General features: G+C 40.5%; 1 protein-coding gene and 1 long non-coding RNA gene across 2 annotated transcripts in view; both read right to left on the bottom strand.

The window, feature by feature from the left end:
• Positions 1–892: 892 nt before the first annotated feature.
• Positions 893–22,874, bottom strand: part of LOC109546131 (N6-adenosine-methyltransferase subunit METTL3) — a gene marked incomplete at its 3' end in the record, with an annotated part of 29,650 nt that continues 7,668 nt past the window's right edge. The window contains 5 exon segments of the mRNA XM_019916960.2: positions 893–1,052; positions 3,795–3,926; positions 3,985–4,101; positions 4,151–4,351; positions 4,410–4,535. Of these exon segments, the coding sequence (XP_019772519.1) occupies positions 893–1,052; positions 3,795–3,926; positions 3,985–4,101; positions 4,151–4,351; positions 4,410–4,535 (736 nt within the window).
• LOC125502805 lies at positions 6,116–6,986 on the bottom strand. Its single transcript, XR_007280548.1, has 2 exons — positions 6,396–6,986; positions 6,116–6,342 (listed from the first exon to the last, which is right to left on the bottom strand). It is a non-coding gene; the product is annotated as an uncharacterized LOC125502805 (long non-coding RNA).

Raw genomic sequence — 22,874 nt, forward strand, 5'->3', positions numbered from 1 at the left:
TGTTGCTGCTGAGCTCCATGAGAGTTCATCGCTCAGGGTCGTAGCAGCGCCAATTGATGGGTTTGGAAGCAATGGCCGAATAGTTGAACAAACAGCCGGTTTATTCTTAAACAACGGTATACAATCTTCGGATTCACTCTAACTAACTAACTAGCTGGGTAATTTATAGCCTATATACCAAGGCTTCTAGTCAGGCGTAAAATGTTCTCGAACATTACAATACTACCAGTCCTAACCTGGAATGTTCTCGAGCATTATAATAGTACAGTCCTAACTTAAAATGTTCCGAACTTGCGAACCCAACACTTCTGAAATGTTTTAAAGCAGAATTTGAAATAGAATTTATCAAGGAATTTATATCGGCGCTTAGAAATCTTGTAAAATAGTAAAATATAGATATTTTCGCACCATCGGATGAACCATTGATAGCTGGTTTCAGAAATGTAAACCCTTTGCGTTAACGATGCTCGATATATGGAGTGTTAGACTCACTGGATCTGAATCAGGAAAATCCTCAGCAAATTGATCCGATTGAGCGCCAGGACTATCAAACATTAAGTGGCTGGGAGGTATAGCGAAAAACAAGGGAGGGTAGAAGCAAAGTAGTAATAGGGGTGAGACACTTAAAAAAAAAGTCGCGCAAAAATATTTTTATCAGCGCTGCAAACGTGACTGGCAGCATCTTCAGTTCTTGTAGCTGTAAACTCCTTATTGGCCAAGTCGCGAACTAATAAAGACCTGCGGTCACTTGATGATGACCAACCGCCGAACCATCGTACTCCTTCGTGTGCACTACTCAAATGACAGTTTTTCAAATGCCATTAACCCAAACGTGATGGGATCAAGCAAACCGCGAACTTGCGGTCAGCGGGCCAAATTAGATGCGACAAACCTTTCGATCATCCCGTAGATCTCATCCGGCTTGTGACTGGTTGCACGCACTTCTGCCACGATTACGTCCGAGTCGAGGCCTCGATTCAGGTCCTTCGGGTTACCTTTCATTCCCACTAGGCAATGCTCTTTGCCATGGTTCAACCAATGTCCAGTACGACCTAAAAATTGCATTCTAGCTTAGTACCAAACTTTTGCGGAGAGTGAAGTGAGTGTGCTAAGCTAAAAGGAATGCTGAGGAGCAGGGGCTTAGCGGTTAACAGCGGTGTGGATGATGTTTGAGAGAGTTACAAAGTGTGCTGTAATGTATGCAAGTGAGTTTTGAGGTGAGAAGGCGCTGGATTCTAAAGTGAAACGGCAGCTGCAGGCGACTCACAGATTAATGCTGTTGGGTATGGGACGGGGTTATAGGACTGGCTCAACTGAGGCCCTACAGGTGCTCTGTGGATCCACCCCGGTGTGGCTGGAGTGTTTCTGTATGTAGAAATGAACAGAAGGATTTGGAATGCATATGAGAGCAGGTCGGGTGAGAGTTTTCGCGTATAGGCGTTTGAAGTGACTCTTGGCGGTAGGTACACTTTGACGTCACTGAATGGATGCAAAGGTAGTGTGGGGATGTGATGGTAGATGAGGAATGGGGTGGAACAAGTGTGGCACATATGGAGACCGTGACCATTGTCAAGGCGCTTGAAATGCTACGATATCGGCCGGTGTACTATTCGCGAAAGGCCATCGGAAGTTTGGAGGATTATAACCATTAGATCATGACTACGATCACTTATTAGCTGTGCAGGCGGAGGGTAATATACACAATATGAAGGGGATGGGGTGAAGATAGGAATTCTCTGGAAGAGAATTGCAGACGATTTGGCGAGAAGGGCTCTCTGGGGTGTGCCAAAGGGTAGGGTGAAGATCCAGCTGGCTACTGGGTATGGCAACTTCTGGGCACAACTCTATAGATTTGGGTTGAGAAGCTGTGGGGAGTGTGGATGCGGCCATGGCTAGGCTCGGAGGGAACTTTGTCTCTCTCCGGATGGCACTTGAGAGGGGAAAACAGAATGAGAGATCAGGGTGTCCTGGACTCATTTGCGAGAGTTGCTGGATTAGGAGAGTACGGGCGCAGGGGTGCGCTAGAACCGCCCACAGAACAAAGTGAACGTAGATGTATGTACGTGGGCATCAAACCTCAGTATCGATTTTAGTTTTATTCTAGGGTATAGGGTAGGATTAAGGCATTCGCACGGGCAAGACGCTGAGCGATACGTGCCTGTGCCGGGACGCTCGCAGTTAGAGCCCTATGCCAAGAGAAATTTTCAGAACGCGTAATTTTGAGATTGAGTGATGTCAATTGGCCCGCAAGATCCTGCGACTTAACACCGTTAGATTTCTTTTTCTGGGGCTATGCGAAAGATCGTGTTTACGCCAACAATCTTCAAACTCTTGAGCAACTGAAAGCCAATATCCGTGGAGTTATGACCGGGATATTACCGGTAATGTGTCGAAGTCATTCAAAATTACCTCAAAAGGATTGAGGCCTGTAGGAGGTCCCGTTGGCGACATTTAAATGATACTGTTGTTCACGTATATGCAAGGTTTAATCTTTATATTGAATTAACATTAACATTTTCGTCTCCATCTGAATATTTTGTGTTTTTTTTACTTTACTACTATATACATATTACATACAGGGTGAATCCAAATTGGCGTCATTCCTTTTAAGGGGTAATAGGGGAAGGTACGAGAAAAATATTATACAAATTTTTTGGATAATTTCTAGAAGATACTAACAGTTGAAAATCGAATTTCAACTTTGTTATTAAGCATTATTTTGAAAGTGTTCCATGTTTAATTGGAAGCATATTGGAAAACTTTAACATTAAAAAAAAAAATTACGATCTTTGCTTCAAATTACGAAAATTTTTGATATTAAAAAAGTTTTGTGTTACAATTTTTTGATGAAAAGTCAAAGCGGCAATAATGTTTTTTATCATTAACAAAAAGTTACAGGTGCATAGCTCTGTCAATAATAACAATAATTTGTCAAACTGTGACTTACTTTGAATTTCCTTTTACGAATTTGCGGATATGCGATTAGCTCAGGGGAAATGCTACAGTAACATAGCAGAAGCTGAAAGAACTCACACCAACAAAGGGCAAGGAGAGTGGTTCCAAGATATTGAACGACAATAGATGTTCGAGTGCCAGACAGAGAGGAACAAGTATTGGTCATAATTGCAGAAGAGCCTTTCAGGGGCACACAGAACATTACACAACTGACACTTTCCCAGGCAACAAATAAATACCGGCTACATTCCTACCACGTATGTAAGATCACATTAAACCAATGAACTACTCAACACCGGTATAAATTGAGCAGGTATTTATGCAATGTTAATTAGGCAGATTACCTTGAAAAATATTGTTGCCGTTTTTCTAATATCGTTTTTCGAAAATTTCTCAGTTTTTAATAACAATTTTTTTTCTAATTTTTCTGCACTCCTAAAACACCGCCAGACAACACCTTCAGAGGAATGACGCCAATTTTGAATCACCCTGTATACTACTGCACTATCCACTCAAAGTCGGGCATGAGGCGACCCGACACCTCATGTAATTTTGCGTTCCGTTCAAGTTGAGCGATGAATGTGAATACTTCCATTTAAATAGCATGTTAGAGTAACTTATCCCATTTTGACTGAAGCATGCGAGGACGGTGAGCTGAGCTACAGTAAGAATCGACCTCTACGCTGTTTTGCTGATTTCCACCGACCCCAAAAAAACGCGCTGTGCTGTACAGCTTCGCTCGCGTTGCACGCGCCTCAATTTGCGCCAAGTCTCACAAAACCACCCCCACCATCCACTCTTAAATAAATCCTGCGTTATTCGTGCACATAGACGCTTACCAGTTCTGATGATTCTTTGCAACTGATTGGTCTTGACCCAGATGATTTCATCCACTCGTTCGTAGCCCCACAACTTGAGGCACTCCCTGCCCAGTTCCATAGCTCGTCCAGTAACCCACAAGAATATCAGTCCTGAAACAACGCTCGTTCACGCTGCATCGGGCAAATGGGAATTAGGCAATTCAGTTACCTTCGTCTTGCAGTTGCGGTATACCCAGTTGTCTCATTTCATCGTCGGACATTGTTCCATATGGGAGTTCCATGTGGATGTCCCAAGGCGGATCAGCCATTATCACTGCAAATTTTCCTAAAACTCGCAATGCCAATGGCTGATTGGGCTCTGGAAAGTTGCTTACCTAACACGGTCATATCCAGGTACCGCAGGTCGCATTGCACCCATTGCGGTGGATACAGTGTGGTGCTTTCCACTCGTCCAACTGCTGGTAGGTTGGGAATGACCAACTGATTGCCATGGATTTGGGCTGCCCTATCCACTTCGTAATGCACGTATTTACACGTGTCCATATGGAAGCAGGTATTGAGAAAAGAACAATCCCCTAGATAGATGCACCGGTGAGTAGAAGAGGACGATAAAGTGGCTCTTATGGTACTAACCCAACGACTCATCCGTGTGTTTTTGGATTATTTTCTTGAAGTGTAGCTTCTTGCAATCGGTGATTGAATTTTTTTCACAATCCAACCTGGTTCCATGTGGACAGAACTCCATAAGCTGTGTACCACCTGGGGTACACATGGGGATTAAGGGCTTGACATTGTGCTTAGAGGGTTTGGGGTACACGTTAGAGGTATTGAAACAGTAACTACACTGGAGTTTGCCCACAACTATCTTGTATAAAACTCATAAATTAATTAAAAGTGAAGGAATGCCGGTATTACAGTGCCTTCTTTTCCCGTATTTATTGGCCAATAAATTGGACAAATCATTAAATGTCACCCGGTATATACACCAGTTGTTCGCCAACGGTGCACTGTGCAATAGGTTCTAAAAATTATGCGCAAAACGGAATTGGACTTTCATCACATGCGTCAAACCACCTCAAGTTTTCCATTGATTTTATATGCGAAAAACGTGTTAATTTGTTGACCCTTCCGTTGAACCTAGATGTTCTTACGCACTTTGAAGTGCTGAATCGAAAGCTACCAACAGTTTTTCTCTAAGTATCGACAATAAGCAAAAACCCTTGGAAAACGTGAAAAAATGAGTGAAAAAAGTCAATAAAGTGGCCCGTAACGATGTAAAAACATTCAGTTTTCATTTGAGTTAAGTAGTTTTTTGTGCTTTGAGCTGCTGCATACAGTGGAGTGCTGATTTTTTGTCTACATATTTATGATTTTTTTTCAGGCTTTTTACGAACAATTTGAATGTTGAAATCGGCAAGTGCAGATTTCGAAATGCGCCAACCTCAGACACTCCCAGAACCGGTTTCGAGCCTATTAGCTCTCATTAGGTGGGTTCAGACTGAAATTAGCGATTCCGAAACCTGCACTTTATAATATCAATGTATACTTGTTGATTTTTTCTAAGCTTCAATTTTTCTGATTTATTCAAGATTTTTCGCCAGTTCGATTAGCTTTGAAAAGGAAGCAGTTTTCTTGTCGTAAGCGTGTGTTATAGGCATAAGTAATATTGTGTTGCATGATGCTTTTGAGTAAATGCTGCTCTGTGAGTTAAGGAGCTGTAACTCATCTCACTGCGCTGCACTTCGAATTACGCTTTGCATGTAACCCAGAGCCGGATTAAAGCTTTACGAGGCCCGGGACTAGAATTTTCCCACCAGAAAAAATCATCACATTTTTAATGGGTAAAGTTTATACAGTTTGGAGACATTTTGTTTAATGCGCTGGTGGGTAACTGCGCCGGTGCATTGAGTTGGCGCACCAAGCCATTTTGCCAGCACTGCGCCAGTTTTTTTAAATTCACTGAGTTACCCATGCCTAGTGGTGTGTTATGTACGTTTGCTTTATGATTTTTTGTAAGGGTTTTTTACGACCCATTTGAAAATTTTTGGATCATATAGCTCATATAGCACAATCAGCGCTATTTTCAATAAAAATTAAAAGTCTTCTTCATTATCGACACTTTGCTTCGTTCTTATTCAATTGTATTTTCCCCATATTCCCCAGTCATTCCTTGCTTAAAATCACTGCAGATTTGCATCAAACTTAACTTTGAATTAATATTTTTGCTTTGCCATTTCTTGTGGAATCTCAAGAATTCATTAATTCTTGTTGTCTTATTTTTTTCTTTTTTTAATTTTTCTTTTTTCTTAGATTTTGGCCTAAAAACGAAGTGAGTTTGATTCGATCAAAAATACATTTAATTTACTTTCATTTTCATATTTTCATTCAATCTGATTATGTATTGGTTGGCCACAAATCACGATATATTGGAAAATATTTCCTTGAATAGTTCACAATACACAGTTCGCTTCGTCCTATTTTCCTTATATCCTTCTATGTGTGCTTTATGGGATCTCAGGCATGGCAAGCGCATTTTTCTTTGGCACCACCACACCACTGTGACCACCTTAAGCAATTAATAATAGATTTAAAAGCAGCGTTTTTAACACAAAAGCTTACCCAAGATGCGACAAAACTGCAGTTGATGACGTTCGTCGTTCGTGACATGAACATACGTGCGTACGTATCCTTTTATAAAAATTCGTTGTAGTTCGTCGTTTCCATACCGTCGGCAATTAACCAAATTTTATTTCGCCGGCGCGCTGTCGCTTGATGGCGCGCTGTCGCCAATGAGAGAACGAGTTTCGTATCACGTAAGTGACTGACAGTGATATTTCTCAAAACGAGGCCGTGTTTTATTTAATGATTCAACAAGATGGCTGATCACGTTATTTTCGTTGATGATTCAGACTTTAGCAGCTTGTTATTACAACAAATTATGAATACTTGTACAATTTAGGGCACAGAAAATGTACAAAAGCCCAGTAGAAACAAACGCGTTGCGTTTGTTAACGGCTGAACTAGCGACCGCGATAAATCGCGACATCTTTTATGATGGTGAAATATAAATTCAAACAAGATACTAACGACCCTTTTTTCAATAGCAAATATGAAGATAAATTGAACGTAAAAGCTTGCGTCTAGATCTAGACAAATTCGATCAAAAAAAATTAAATTAAGTGTGTATTATTGGGTAAACACAACACACAACATAACCAACCTGACGAATAAAATTGCAACGTCGGCCACTGCGAACTGCACAATTAAAGGCGGATTTATAAACTCGCGCTTGTAGCAAATTTGTAGCATTGTGCCGTTGTCCAATAGAAATCCGTCGTTGGCAGCACGTGTTCGAAATGCGTTTGAATGTAATGTAATAATTCGCGGCTAAACAAAAAACAAAGGAGTTTTTTGTTCCATCTTGATTTTCTTGTTAGTTTGGGTTAGTTTGAGGACAAAGTTGCATCTTTTACCATTTTTAGTAGACACTTGACCCTATAGATATGGAAAGTTTCAGAAAAATTCATCCGGAACCTGATTTTCGTCGCCTTGTGACTGTAAATTTGACTCACAAAATTGATGTTGTAAGTCACTTGCGCTCGCTTACTTAAAAATTCGCATCTCTCAAACTAGAGGACGCTAGTTCTAGAGACTAGAGGACGCGAGGTCAAAGTTTCGCGCTTAGAACATAGGTGGCGACAAAATCTTGGTGTTGTGTGCCGATATGTAAGTACTCGTGATACAATGAATACTAGGTAGGATATTGCGTCGATTTGCATGACGTCAATGGAAGTCACTGCGTGTCGTGCTTTTTTTCTGTCTGCTAAATGTGATTAAATATAGCTTAATTAATCTCTGTCACATTTAATTATTTTTTTATAAATCTTTGTTATAATTACAAAATGCTGTGCAGCAGGTTTTAAACTTGAAAATGAAATAACAAAAAAATTATTATTTTGTAGACCAGCACAGTTGACAGATGTGCAATAAAGTATAGCGTTTGTTTTTGGCAAATACTCTAAAAGTTCGAATTGCAAATTCGTCTCATGTCTCATAATCATCATTTTTGAAATGCTGAGAGCACATTCTGGCGGAAGCAACATTAATGGTGTCTGCACGACAACAAGCATTCTCACGGCTTGCTTAAAATACTGTCTTTTGAAAATCTATGAAACTTTATTTCGGAGATTTAACTCTCGAATTACTAATGCAACCGTAAACTGCATACTGCATTTTTTATATTTCTGAACACTTTCCAACTGCCAAAGGCAAAATTCTCAATTGTTTTTCTACAAGATTCCCAAACATTCCCAAACGCATTCGCTCCATGATACAATTAATTCATTCAATGATACAAAATGGATTCATTGAATGATACAATTAATTCATTGTTTCGTTTGGCTCTACCCGATTTCACGAATGACACTCTGGCAACACAACAAGCTAAAACGCTGAAAAAAGTCAAACCGAAACCAAACCGAGCTGAAAAAAACCAAGCTGTTTCGGCAGTACTGCCGAAACGGTTCCTGAAAATTCACCCATGTCTACCATGTCTGAGTTACCCATGTCTAATTATTGGCATTACTGTTGCAGATGAGGGAACATTTAATTGCATTTTACAGCTAATTTGGCTCTACTGAAGGCAAAATGTAGGATTTACTCCTATTAGACCGTATTAAAATATGCAATACTTTTATGCTAAATCTTTATTTTGCATAAATATTCGGTTTAAAAGCAAATAAATAATAAAACTTGACTACTGTGACATGCTCACTTCGAATGCATTAAGTACAAATACAAATTTTAGCCTATTCGAGTTTTTTAACGATAAAACTAACGAATAATATTGGAAACTTATTGGTTTATGATTTAAATTAAAGATATCAGATTGGCCTCCCGCAATTATAATTTTTGCCGAATAAAATTGCTGTGACCGAATAAAATTGATGTTGATCTTTACGGAAGGATTTGTATTCATTAATTTAAAAAATGTCCTTTTTATGAAATTTTCTGCGCTTGTAGAGCTTTAGACTCTTACGGAGGTTTAACTTTTACTTACATGCGATACATCTTTGCAAAATAAGAAAATATAGACCTGTAAGACCTGCTTGGCAGGTGTAGTCCTCGGTAATGAACAATAGCGACTGGCAAAAACGTGTGATCGTCATACTTGACAATGACCGTTTGCTCGCCGTTTTTTGAAGTGTAGCACATTTTCTTCGGAATGTTCATTGTCGGGCTGCCTATCTCGAATCTACGTCCCACCAGTACCTTTGCTATTACCATTACCTTGTCTTGACGCCTCTTATTGTCACGATGGTAGTGCGTGGCGTAGAAGGACTGTGTGGCGAATGAAATTCCACGACCAAACTTGTGCGTTTTTATCTGAAACCACAATTGACACAAAAATCTTCTCAGAAAACGGAGATATTTGCCCAAGCAATCGAATGTGAGTGAATTTAAAACACAAAAATCGGGACATTTTAGAACTGGAATTTAGTTTATTTTTTTTATTAGTTGAGTCTTCAAAGTTGTAGAATTTATCATAGAATTGCTCAACATTAGATTTCACAGTTTGGTTCTTACTTAACTAATGCTTGAAGCTCTCGGGGGAGCCTGCAACCTCTAGAGAGCGTATCCCCGGGTAGCGGATAGGGGAAAACTTCCCAGGGATGGGTAGTAAGAGGGAAATCAAATACCTCCCGCGGATCAACAGGTTTAGTGGGTGTTTGACGCCAGAGGAGCGACCCACAACAGCGTCTGACTCAGATTGGGCGGCTGAAACAAGAACTGGCCAACACGCTCGGCAAGCGTGGCCTTTGAATGCCAAAACCTTCCAAATCCATGTCATGCCGAGTTTTGAAATCACATTACTCCAGGCGAGTAGAGTGAGTGAGTCAGAATCTCGCCCTGATCAGTCAGTCCCCCTCGTGAATTCTGGGGCAGGCAAAACCTCAATATGCAGAAACAAAGATGTTGTCCCACAAAAAAATGTAATCCGGTGCGCAACATACAACATCAAAACAAGGAGAACAGCTAAACATCTCGAAATTCTGGAGAGAGAGCTACAAAATGTGGACTCTCATCTTGGTGTCGTGGCGATCCTAATCGACAAAAAAAAACTAAAACACCTAGTTACCAGGATGGAAGCTGTGTCTGATCCAAGAAAACCAGCAAAAGATCCTCCTTTACAAATAATTCAAACGTATGCTCCGCCAGGCTCTGCAGAAGACCATGAAGCCGCACATTTTCATGAGGACATAACAGCAGCTCAACGATTGAGAAACGCACAATTCTCTATAATTGATAGACAAGAATTTGTTGGCTACTTCGTTGATCATTAAATACTTTTAGGCCGTTCCCCAGTCGCTGATTTCATGCCAAACGGAGCTGACGAGAGCTAATAGGCTCGAAACCGGTCCTGGGGGGCTTGAGGTTGGCCAACCTCGAGACTTGCACTATCTTACATGATCCCTATAAACCTGGCATTCGTCGACTATGAAAAGACTTTCGCCTCGGTTGAAACTTGGGCGATCTTGAGAGCAGTGGACAACGCAAGAATAGATACGAGATACACGAAACTTATGGACAGTATAAAAACGCGACAAGTGGTCATTGATCAAGACATGTCGACAGATAAAATCAGACTGGGAAAAGGGGTCAAGTCAAGGAGACACCATTTGACAAAAGCAATTTACTGATGGAAGACACTTTTAAGAATCTACTAAGGTATAAATATAGATGGAGTCCTCCCAAGTCACCTGCGTTTCGCTGATGATATCGCGGTTATTGGTGGCGACGCCCTAAGGTCCATGTTAGAAGAACTATAAGCAGATTGGACTAAAAATGAATTTAGGGATGACAAAAATAAGGACCAATGAAGATGTTGGGGGAGAAGGGAAGGCTCTTGAGATTGTAGACGAATATGGAAATTGAAGCCCCACCATCAGGCTGGGAAAACAAAATCAAGCAGCGAAAATATGTGGAAGGATGGGATTGAGCCCAGATGATCCCATTGACCTTAAAAGGAAAGTTCATGATTCCTGAACTCTGCCAGTAACAACTTATGATATGGAAACCGTAACTCTCACGGAGAAAAGTGAAGATTGGCTCAGAATAACACAAAGGGCGATGGAGCGTGCCATGTTGCCAAATGAACAAAGAGAGTTGGATTGGCGCTCAAGAAAATCGAAGAGCAGTATGGGAAGGCACCCATAGTGATGGCGGGATGACTTCCAACGGATAGTAGGAAGGGGATGCAGACTGCCCGAAACAGACAAGCATGGAGATTATTGGAAAAGGCCTACATTCAGGAGTGGATGAACATAGGCTGAGAAGAAGCGAAGAATACTTGATAGCCACTTTCTTGCTCTCTGACTTCCACAATCGGGTGTAGGCATGAGTAGCTGAGGAAATTTTTATGGGTTGGCGCAGTGTAGCGGAACCGCTTAGCCAACACAATGCAACGGCGCAGTAACTCACCGGCGCATTTTATGATGCAGAACACTCACAATATCATAAATGTGAAGAGAGATAACAGAGAACCTTGTGTTACGTGATGTGTAGTGGAGTCGTACGTCATGTGCATTGCCTAATCGGATGTTCCTATGCCGCCCTTTCGATCTCTTCAATAATTAATCCATATTCTATAGTGTTGTCCATTTTGATCATCGGTTTGAAGAGCACCATTAAAAAACTAACCACGAATGTGCGTTTGTTAGCAAATATCTGTCTGGATGCATGCTTATAGTTTAAGTTAGTAAGTACTTAAAAAAATCTGGGACTCCTCAAGCTGGGCATGAGTAACACTGCGTTGAGTCGCGCTTTTGAGTTGATGCCGATTTGTGCGTTATAACTCATCGCGTCTCACTGCCCAGCACCTTGAATAACGCTTAACATTCCACCTCACGATGACAGAATTAGATTGATGATAAATTATGAAAATGGACTGATTAGATTCAGTTGAGCTCTTTTGGTTATCGACATTTTTGCCAATTTTTTTAAAACTATATTTTCACGATTCTCTGGAAAACTATGAAAGTTGGATAAGGATCGTTGGATAGTGCTCGAATAACTTTTTTCCAGGGGAAACTTCGTTTTAAAAAAAAATATAATGTAAAATTTCGAAAAAATCGTAAGGGTTTCGTTACGATTTTTTAAGCTTTAAAATTCGACGAAATCGATTGCAACAGGATAAATGGTTGACCTTGAAAATTTGAGTTAAAGTTAGTTGAAAGGTTAGGAAAAAAGTTGAAGATTTTCGAACATGTTTTCCATTCATTGGTCTGGCTAAAACCGAAAACTTGTTTTTTCTCATTATGTCCTTCAAAAAGCTTTAATCAGATCTATAGCTATGTTTCGATCTTACTAGAATCCATTCATCATCATTTTCTGATTTGTGGGACGCATTTTAGTTGATCGGTACCACAATTTACCGATTACATGGAGTAAAAGGGTTTCTTTTCTTCCACTTTACCGAGCGATTTGACATGGAGTTGGTTCGTATTTGTCTCAATCCTAACTGGGTCTATTTCAACCAACTCAAAAGCCATTTGACAATTGTCTTCAATTTTGAGAATTTCCCTTCCATAAGGACCTGTACAAACTTTTTCGTCTTCCCCCTGCAGCTCACAGAGAAAATTTATTTGGAACCAACCAAAGTCAATTTGTCATGTAACTTTTCCATATTTAACCACCTGCCAAAGAATAATTCCGGAAAAAAAATGCGCTTGACCAAAACTATTGCGATTTTTTCAAAATTTTACTTTTTCTTTATTTTCTCGAAAACAAAGCTGCCTATCGGAAAAAGTTATTCTGTGTAAAATATCGGTATCTCGGTTCTTTTCACAGTTTCTGAAAAAAAAATTGTTTCCAAAAAACTGCTATTATCTCGGTAGCCAAAAGAGCTGATTTCAATCTAATCAGTCCAGTCGATCGGCCGTCTCAAGTTCCCCAAAATGTCTGTATTAACTTTTTCGTTACGATCGATAATAAGCGAACAACTGACGATTTTCTAAAATGATGCAAAATTTCGAAAACTTTTCCCAATTTTGTCATGTCAATGYCGATCAAATTTTGACATGGATTCCTACTAGTCTCAATACTAATTGACATCGATTCTGTTAATTCCCGGAATAATAGGCAGTGTTGGCACACATTGAAGCACTGACAATGTTGCCTACACATGGATCTTTTCTCCGAAGATTCGCTTTTGAGAAAACTAGACTTTTCAAGGAGAAAATATGTTGCGACTTCATTGATTCCATGCACTAAAACAACGCATCCGTTGTGTGTCAGTAAATGTTGTCATCAATCAAATCATCGCTGCACCGCTTGAAAGCAAAGCGCATGACGCATGACTCCCCTACACAGCACGTATTTCAAGGTCCTCTGTTATCTCCCTACACATTTACCGTATTAAGAGTTTACAGCATCATAAAATGCGCCGTTGCATTGCGTTGGTGACCAAGCCGTTTCCGCACCACTGCGACAACGCCCGAAAATTCACTGAGTTACCAACCCTACTTCAAATAGGCATCAGCAGCGCCTTAAAAGCATATACACCAATTTCAAATCACACAGCTTTTGTAAAAAATAAATGACATGAATGAAAAATAAAGACAAGGGCACGATGAATAAAGAAACATGAACTCTAACTGGATACATACCTTAGATCTGTCAAAGTTGTAAGTGCAAATTCCATTCACAAAATCTTGCCTTGTTCCATGAAACAACAAACTCTCGGTAAATCCTTCCTTGTAAACTGTATCATACTTCTGTTTTGCTAGTCGGTAATGTAGGGAATTAAAAATATTATGCACCGACTTCATTTGGACGATTGAAAAGTCCGCGTTGTTCACTCGAAATAACGAAGCATACGAGATAAAATCATAGGAAGTTTCGAACAGTTCTTTTTCCAGGTAGGGTTTTACAGGAAATGTGTGTAAAGGTTGTTCGCCGAATGCTAATGCCAGTTCACTTAAAACGTCTACATTCGGTGTCACGTCCGACTGAATCAGTGTTGAGAGGAAGTCTAACGCCTGATGTTGTTGTTGACTTGGGCGAGTTTGTGAGAGATTTATCGCCCTCTCTTCCAACTTCACGGAACACAACGCACGTCCTTCTGTCTCGATTTCTGGTATTCCCGTTCCTACGATTGGTTCTTCGTACTCTGTATTTGATGGAAAATCCGCATTTTAGAACAATAGCTAGTTAGTGTTTACCATACAATCCCGACTATCGATGTAGTCAACTAAACAATTTCGTGAATTTTGCCGTAATAGGCGGGATGACGGTGTGAAATAATTAAGGATTAAGTCGGTTTTTGAAACGATTCTAAAAAGTGATCCGTTATTAATATAAATATTTGGAACAATTGTATCTTTAATATAGTAAAATTATACGCTGGGTAAGATGCGCGGCGAGCGCCCCCTGTCGCACATTATCGGCACAAATGGAGTGTTAGCAGACGATCACGAACTGGACGCGACTTCAAAAACCGTACTTGTATAGAGAACTGTAAAAACAACAAGTTTATGTTGAACTTTTTGACAAAATAGATGACATCATGCATATTGAAAAAGGCGAGTACAGATTTCAAAGCGCGCCAACCTCAGGCACCCCCAGGACCGGTTTCAAGCCTATTAGTACAGCTTATATATCATACAGCTAGGGCCCTCGCCGTCGGCATGTTTAATATAAGAGCCTTTTCACACAAACCACTCTGCAGCGCTTCTTGGAAACGTACGTTACCATTGTACCAATCACTCTGCAACGCTTCTCGGTGGCCTTGCTGAGAAGCGCAGATTAACCTGAAGCAGACTGAAGTCGCTCGTGTGAACGCCAGCATTTGAACCAATGTATTGCTATCAGTGGCGCTTCTTTTTGACGCGCTTCTCGGCGGTAGTCAACCACTGAACGCCACAGAAGCGCTGCTCAATCGGTGGTCCGGCCTTGGTCACGCCCGTATGTATAGATCCATGTAAGGTGGAGTGGGGTAAGTGCACCCCAGTTTTTAGTCAGTTTGGCTTTCACCCATATATCTTTAATTTGTTTTATATTACTTTAACCTATATTTAAATCAACGAATATTTGAGTTAATACGCTTCAATTAGCATTGACAAAAACGCCAATTTCACTTATATAATTTAAATTTTTAATAAAACTGCAAAAAATCCAACAACTATGCACTTTCCCCGAAAATGGGGCAAGTGCACAACTGGCTATTAACACCGATCTGAAACCTTATAGCATATGATACGAGGCAAGAGCATGACTATTAATATGTTTACTTTAAAATGCTTTTTACCACATTCAAATATTTTGTTCCGTTTTGGAGTAAAACAAACAATTGATATTTTTGAACAAATTTATTATTTAATCCGAATACAGATAACGAACCCTCCATTAATTAGGCGACATCTACTTGGATGGGATAGTATCAACTTTGAGTAAATTACTAGATAATAGATATCGCAATTTCTGTCATATTAGTTTAATAAGAGCACGTTTATGCACTTACCCCATTCCACCTTAAATCAATGTACTTTCAAACAGCGCTTCTCCGCAGCGCCACTGAGAAACCCTAAAGAGTGGCCGGTGTGAAATGGCTATAATGATTTCCACCAACGCTCGCTATCTCTTTCGTACCGGGTTTATTTGACGAGTCCGGACTTAAAATATTTCTACTATTGTAAATGAGCTGGCACAGTACCGTATTAAGAAATCTTTAAATAAAATTTATTTTTTACTTAAATTTTACAATACAACCACAAATCGATTTACTGATTGACAATTTAATATATATTGATTGGCCATTTATACAGGGTGTCCAAGATAACGATGGATTGTATGGGTATCTTCGAAACCGTAAGAGATAAGAAGTAGGATAAATTATGAAGAGGTTGCGCAATGGGCGATATACAGTCGGCGACACATAAAAGTAGGCGATTAAATATTTGTTGTATAAATCTGACTTTCTACCTCCATCTATCTTTGCGTAAATGACATAATACTGACAAATAAATTTTCATTTTATCAAAGTAACAGTCAAAAGAATTTGAAAAAACTCGAATAATTACATTAATCGAGGAGGGATGGTCAACAAAAACAGTAGCTGAGGGATTTGGAAAATCGAAGAGCAAGATTTAGAGCTTAATTAAATTGTCAAATTAAAACACGTTTTTTTCAAAAAAAAGGTTTTTATTTTAATTAAGATGGTTAGAAAAAGTGGTTTTTCGTTTTTATTCATTTTTGAAGTTATTTCAAATCATATCAAAACAAAAAAATACTTTCTCATGGCACCGTTTCGAGCGTTACAAAAGGGTGTCAACGAAAATATATTACAACGTTTCTTTGAAACCATCACCAACTTTTGGTTTTCATATAGACCAAATAAAAGTGCATAACTGATATGGTAGCGCTTCTAATAGCGAATTATACAGGTTGATTCGAAATTGGCGTCATTCCTTTCAACGGGTAATAGGGGCTGACTCGTAGAGTACCAGAAAAATTATTAAATTTTATTTTTCGAAAATTTCTAAAATATATTGAATTACAGTTGAAAATCAAGCCAGCTGTTTTTCTTCAATCAAACATAAACAGTAGTAAAAATAACTCTTTTGTACAACTATTTACCATTATGAAATGTCTTCAGCAAATACGACCATTTCTCATATAGATTTCCCTTAGAGGCACCCGCTTTAAAGTCTTAACACAAGCATTTCGACGTTTACCAGACAAAGCATTCAAATGATCTCTCTCTTCTATTTGTCTCGCTAAATCGAAAAAAAAAACGTATCTCGTTCAGCACGCATTGAGCATTTAACGACACGACAATTATATAAGTATTACAAGATTTAATACGTAGTCGCCATTAAAAAAAACTCAAATTTGTGTCATATATTTTTCTCTAAAACCGCTTATTCTTTGATTCATTTATTATTATTTTATTCTGTTATCATGCCTATTGCGCTAACATTTATCTTGCGATTGATACTAAAAGCTTTTGAAACAGAAGAATATGTTTCGAGGTCAGCGTTTAAGCTGAACACTTCGGTTATGGACTACCTCGGGCAAAAGGCAAATACCCACAACAGCTGGACCCGCCATCGGAGCCAGAGAGTACGAACGAAAAACTATGAAGCAATAGAAAGAGACGGTGCTAAGACGGGCTCCAGATAATTCTACAAGGCGATTTCTATGGAGAAAAGAGGTTTTAAGCTTAGGTCCATCCAGGGACTCAAAAACAATCACAAGCTCCTGACAATAAATGAGAAAGAGCTAATTGAAGAATAGAACGAATTTTGGAAGAAGCTTCTGAACGTAAAACAATAAACTTAGAATTAGATTGGACATACCCAATATGGAACCCTCGCTTGAAGAACCCCAAAAAGCTTTAAACAAGTTAAAGACCCACAAGGCTCAGACATACCCGCAAAATTGAAGGAAAATCTTCTCAAAAAGGGGACAAATCGAATTGCTCCAATTACAGACAAATCTCCTGCATAAACGGTGCATATAAAACACCCTCAAACCTCCTCTGAGACACATTAACCCCATATACGGCTTTGAGATACACAGTGGAGTAAATCGCCTTATTACTGCCACTTTTCAACCTCGCCTTGGAGAAAGCCGTGAGATCAACTGCTAACAACGAAAGGCCCCAAGTTGCTTTCAGCATACGCAGATGATATCGATCTCGTTGAAGATTTAATCTTGACTGTGTGGGACATTTTGAACAAGATCGAGAGGGCAGCGGGTGAGGAGGGACTGACAGATATTTATACACAAGACAGAATAGGACAAAACATTAACACCTTTAAATTTGAGTTTAATAAGTCAGTGACTTTGTGAATGAAATACCAAAAAACGTTTAATTTCTCAACAGAGAGTCTTTTCAGCTCGATGCACGCCCAGCGTCTTTTCACTTTTTTATCTCTTCCAACTAATCTAATTTATCAATGTCCTTAAAATAGGCGATTATTTCAATGATTACTTCTTCATTGGACCAAATCTCTGACCGCCCAACCATTACGTTTACAAACAGGAAATAGTCACAGGGGGCTAAATCTGGAGAATACGCTGGGTGGGGTAGCAATTCGTAGCCTATAATTCATGGATTTTTGCCATGGCGACAACACACGTGTGCACCCGTGCAGCTGTGCAGTTTTTTTCGTCAAATGCGGACGTTTTAGCTTCAAGTCAACATCGGATCTGTCCAAAAGCTCTGAATAATGTGCGCCAGTGATAGATACCCTTTTCAAGGTAATCGATGTGAATACCGCGTACATTCCAAAAAACTGTGGCCATCACATTGTTGGCCGACAGACCCATTTTGGATTTCTTTGGTGCACGTTCACCTGAAGAAACCTACTGTTTTCAATGTTCTTCGGTCTGTGGTGTGTTACGAAGAGTCGCAGAAACTCGTGCGGATTGCGGCGGAACATTGCTAAACGATCAATTGAAATGGCCACACGGGGGCGCTTATGATCGAGTGTCACCAATCGCGTTACTGATTGCGCGGATAACTTTTTCATATCCAAATACTCATGTAACATGTGACGTACTCTGTCAGTTGAGATGCGTACAGCCTCAGCCACCTCACGCACTTTTATTCTGCAATCGTAGAATATCGTTCCATGGATTTTATCGACAATTTCTGGCGTAACAACCACTTTTGTGTGTCATTTGTGCGGGTACGACCACACCGAAACTCAGTAAACCACTTCTTAACTATTGAGACATTGAAATTGATGGTGCAGAGTCCCCATAGTATTTATCAAGCTGCTCCTTCGTTTCGGTGATGATTATTTGTACGTAAAAAATAATGCTTGATCAGCACTCGAAACTCACTCTTTGCCATTTTCGACGAAATTCACGTTGTCTTTTCTCAATTGCATTTTTAACATGTGCTTGAATTTAAAGTTGCTCCTCAGGAAATTTAAAAAGTCATTGACTTATCAAGCAATTCTCGTATAAAGTCAAAAAGCCTAACGAAGACATCAAAAACAAGGAGAATAAGCCTAAGCGACTAATATGTGCAAGCCACGTACAAAGACTTCATAAGGAACGAATGGTGAAATTGACATGGGAGGAGGTCCTAACCGGGAGAAGGCCTGCCGGGCGTCCCAAAATGCGGTGGGGAGACCACATCAAAGCAGACATGCAGAAGATGAACATTCTAGGGATGGTCGGTATTTAACGTAACAGCTAAAATAACAGTGTTCCAAAAGTGTAACCTGAAACCGTAGTTACAGCTAGCCGATTTAACCGTTTTTTTTTAAACCGTCTCATAAAACCAAAATAGAGGTGCGCACTTCGGGCACCGTCGAGCGATCTATCTAGCTGGAACCGTTTGCCGGCTTAAACCGTTCTTTTTGGAACCGTCTGATGAAACAGTTGTGCGCACTTCGCACCACCTGCAGCCGTTTGCTGACTTAAAGGTTTTTTTTGGAACCGTCTCATAAACCTGAAAAAGTGATTTGCGTCAGCACAGAATTGATGCGGCATCGTCGAGCGCTCGATGCAGTTGCAGCAGTTTCAGTAACCATTTGTCAGCGGAAAATATGTTGTGTAGTTGCGAGTTGCCTTGATGATTGTGTATCACTTTTCGTTTATAAGAACTACTGTTCAGTTCTCCAGAAACCAAAATTTGTTTAATTGGTGCGATGATATAATTCAGCAATTTCAGTCTATAAGTATTTAGTTTTCTGACATTCTGTAAGAAATCTTAAAAAAAAAGGATTTCTCTCAAGAAACTTAGCTCGGGAGTTATGTGCCCATTACCAGCAAACTAAGCAGAATGTGCATATGAGCTATGAGCAAACTAAGAGTCCAAGACATAAATTCCATCACAGTTGAAATGTAAAATAACAAACGTTTTAAGCAGAATGTGCACCTGCATTTAAGCAAGCTGGCCATTTTTAAATAAAAGTGATTTGAATAGTAATAAACGTTGTAAGGTCGATATATATATATAAAAAAAAAATTTGGTACCGAAATTAACTCGAGTAATACTTCGTCCAGGTTTGCCAAACACGCATTTCAGTTTGTTGTTATTGTGAAACGAATTATTTTCTAACGCGGGTGCTATCATAAACGCGCGAAGAACTAGAATCAGGAAAAAGCATTTGCAAAAAAATGTATTTCTAAATGTTAATTCATTTTTAAATAAAAATGAGATTTTTAAACATTTTCGCATATAAACCATATATTTTATTTAATTACTCTACTTTTATTATTATCATTTTTTTTGTTCTTTAAGTAGTTACCTCCGACCTTTGTTTTGTTTGTGATTTTAGAATATTTTATTTTAAGTTTACCAATGTTAACAATTATGTTTTTAATAAAGGAAATCATTATATATCATTACTATTTCTACTATCATCATCATTATGCATTTTTAATGAAAAATTTAAAAAGAACATGTTCCTTTTAGAACCGCATTTTGAAACCTATCGCCAAGTTGAAACTGAAACGTTGTAACACGTGATAGAAAGGTAACCATCCTTCATCACACCTCTAGAACATTCCTATGGACTTTGAATTGATGGAAGACCGTGCCGAATGGACTGAATTGACGAAGACACTGACATTGACATGATCAATAACTGAATGAATTCTCCAGCAGTGACTCTAGCACTAATATTTAACTGACTGTAGATCGCCGCGTTTCATAAGCTTGGCATCCAAAATTGCTTTCAGATTCGTAACTCTCCCGCTATACGAACCGTCGTTTCCCATCGCCAACATTTGTTTAAATGGATGAACAATTTGAAACTTAAATTGTCCTGACTATTCTGGTAGGCATGGGTAACACTGTGTTGATGTGATGCCGCTCTGTGCGTTAATGAGTATAGCTGATCGCGTCTCACTAAGCGGCACCTTGAATAACGCTCGTCGCTTAACATTCAACCTCGTTCAAGATGGCAGACTGCGGATTGCAAGTTCGTGCAGGTCACGCGCACTGCGCCACTCAAGATGTACTGGTTAATTCTTAGTTATCTCGGTTTGGTATCGGTTGTGTTAACACTCCAATTTCGAATTGCGAATTCAGAATGCAGTATTGGTATGCAGCGAGTATTCCATTTCCATTCCAACATTTTAAGTTAGGACTGTATTGTTATGATGTCGAGAACTTTCCAGGTTAGGACTGATATTGTCATGTTCGAGAACACTCTCCACCTAACTAGAAACCTTGGTATATAGATTATAAATACCCAGCTCCATAGCTAGTTAGAGTGAATCCGAAGATTGTATACCGATTGTTTAAGAATAAACCGGCGTGTCTTCAACTATTCAGCCATTGCTTCCAAACCCATCAATTGCGCCGCTACGACCCTGAACGATGGACTCCGAATCGACTCAAATTCTTCTGGAGGGAATCTTTGCGATTCCCATGGAGCTCAAGCAGCAACAAACGCTCGACGACATTGCGAAGCGACTAGGAAGGTTCACCTATGACCCGACGTCAGGCTGCACGTTTGCCCAGTGGTACCAACGGCATAAAATCACCTTCAACTCGGCATCTACGCTCTTACAACTTGTTCTCGTACAACAAGTCGAACTCCTGCTGAATGCTCTGGGTGAAGAGGAGTACCGCCAGCTTTGCGGCCGTATTTCGCCCAAGAAGCCAACGGAGATGAAGTTCGGCGACATGGTCAAGGAACTGGGATCCTTGCTCTCCGACACGCTCACTCTTTTCCAACGTCGGTTCGAGACTCTGATCGCCAAAGCGACAAGTCGGAACATACACACCATGCTCGATGAGGTCAACTTAGGAGGAGATTTGTTCGAGTTTGACAAACTGGACTTCGACAAGTTCAAACTCCTCCTGGCGACACTTCGGATGCGCGACCTCTACTACCACCCGTACTGTGCAATCATCTTGAAGGAGAACGACAACAAAACCGTCAACCTCACCAAGATACTCGAGATGTGCCGTGCCCACTCCGAGAGCGTTACAAACACCGTCGGAAGTGGCCTGGGAACCAAACGAGACGTAAATGCCGTCACGCAGCAGAATGAAAAGTCAAACCGGAAAGAAAGGACGCATAATAAAGTGAGAAAGATCCATGGATCAAGATGGCCACGAAATCGCTGTGGACGCGACACGCACTCCAACAAGGACTGTCCGTACATCGACATGGGAGCCAAGAGGAAAGAAGGCAAGTTCTTCGACGTCAACATCAACGGCTTCCGGGTCAAGATGCAAGCGGACACAAATGCGGACATAACGGTGATTAGCTAGAACACGTACAAGCAGATAGGCTTCACGGGTCTCAAGAAGTGCACGAACAAGGATTTCAACGCAGGTGGGAGCGAAATCAAGACAATGGGCATCTGCGACGTAAACTTCTCCTACAAGGGACACTACTACAGCTCCAGCCCTCGTCGTCAAGACGTTCACATGTTCAGAAAGTCATGACAAAGTCCAGTGGGAACAAAGTGCTCAGTCAACTCGACATCTCGGACGCCAACAACCAGATTCTGCTCGATGAAGCAAGCCGACCGCTCACTACGATCACTACACAGAGGACTGTTCCAGTACAATCGTCTCGTGTTCGGACTCAAGCCAGCTCCGGCCATCTTGCAACGTACTGTAGAGAGCTGTCTCGCCGGAATCGATGGTGTGATCATGTACCTGCGGGGCTCTGTGTGGGTGGACCAACCTTCCCTAGCTGCTCATGGGAATGATATGGAAATCAACATAACATCACCACCAAATACCGGCGGGGCTTCCTCGGAAGAACCATCGGGCTCCGCAGCTGGCAAACGACCTAAGGGTAAAAAAACTCTCGGGAGCCGCCAGACGGAAGAAAAAAATGGTTAGGGACAAAGGAAAGTTTGGACCAACCAAAACTGTGCCAGATACACCCTCGGGGGAATCAGCACATACCAAGCAAGCTGCCACGACTGGACACCGGTCGGATGGCAGCACACCCGATAAACCGCAACCTAAGCGGCCGTGTGTGGGAACTTCCGCAAGGAAAGGAACCACACACAAATCGTACAGGGACGCGATTTCCGGGATTAAGATGGCCATAGCGGCGGTCGGACATCCCGAGAAAAACTTTTCTCCTGAGCAGGGAGAACTCA

This window comes from Dendroctonus ponderosae, unplaced genomic scaffold (genome assembly GCF_020466585.1).
Source record: "Dendroctonus ponderosae isolate FM_Combo_2020 unplaced genomic scaffold, Dpon_F_20191213v2 Dpon_F_20191213_10, whole genome shotgun sequence".
NCBI lineage: Eukaryota > Metazoa > Arthropoda > Insecta > Coleoptera > Curculionidae > Dendroctonus > Dendroctonus ponderosae.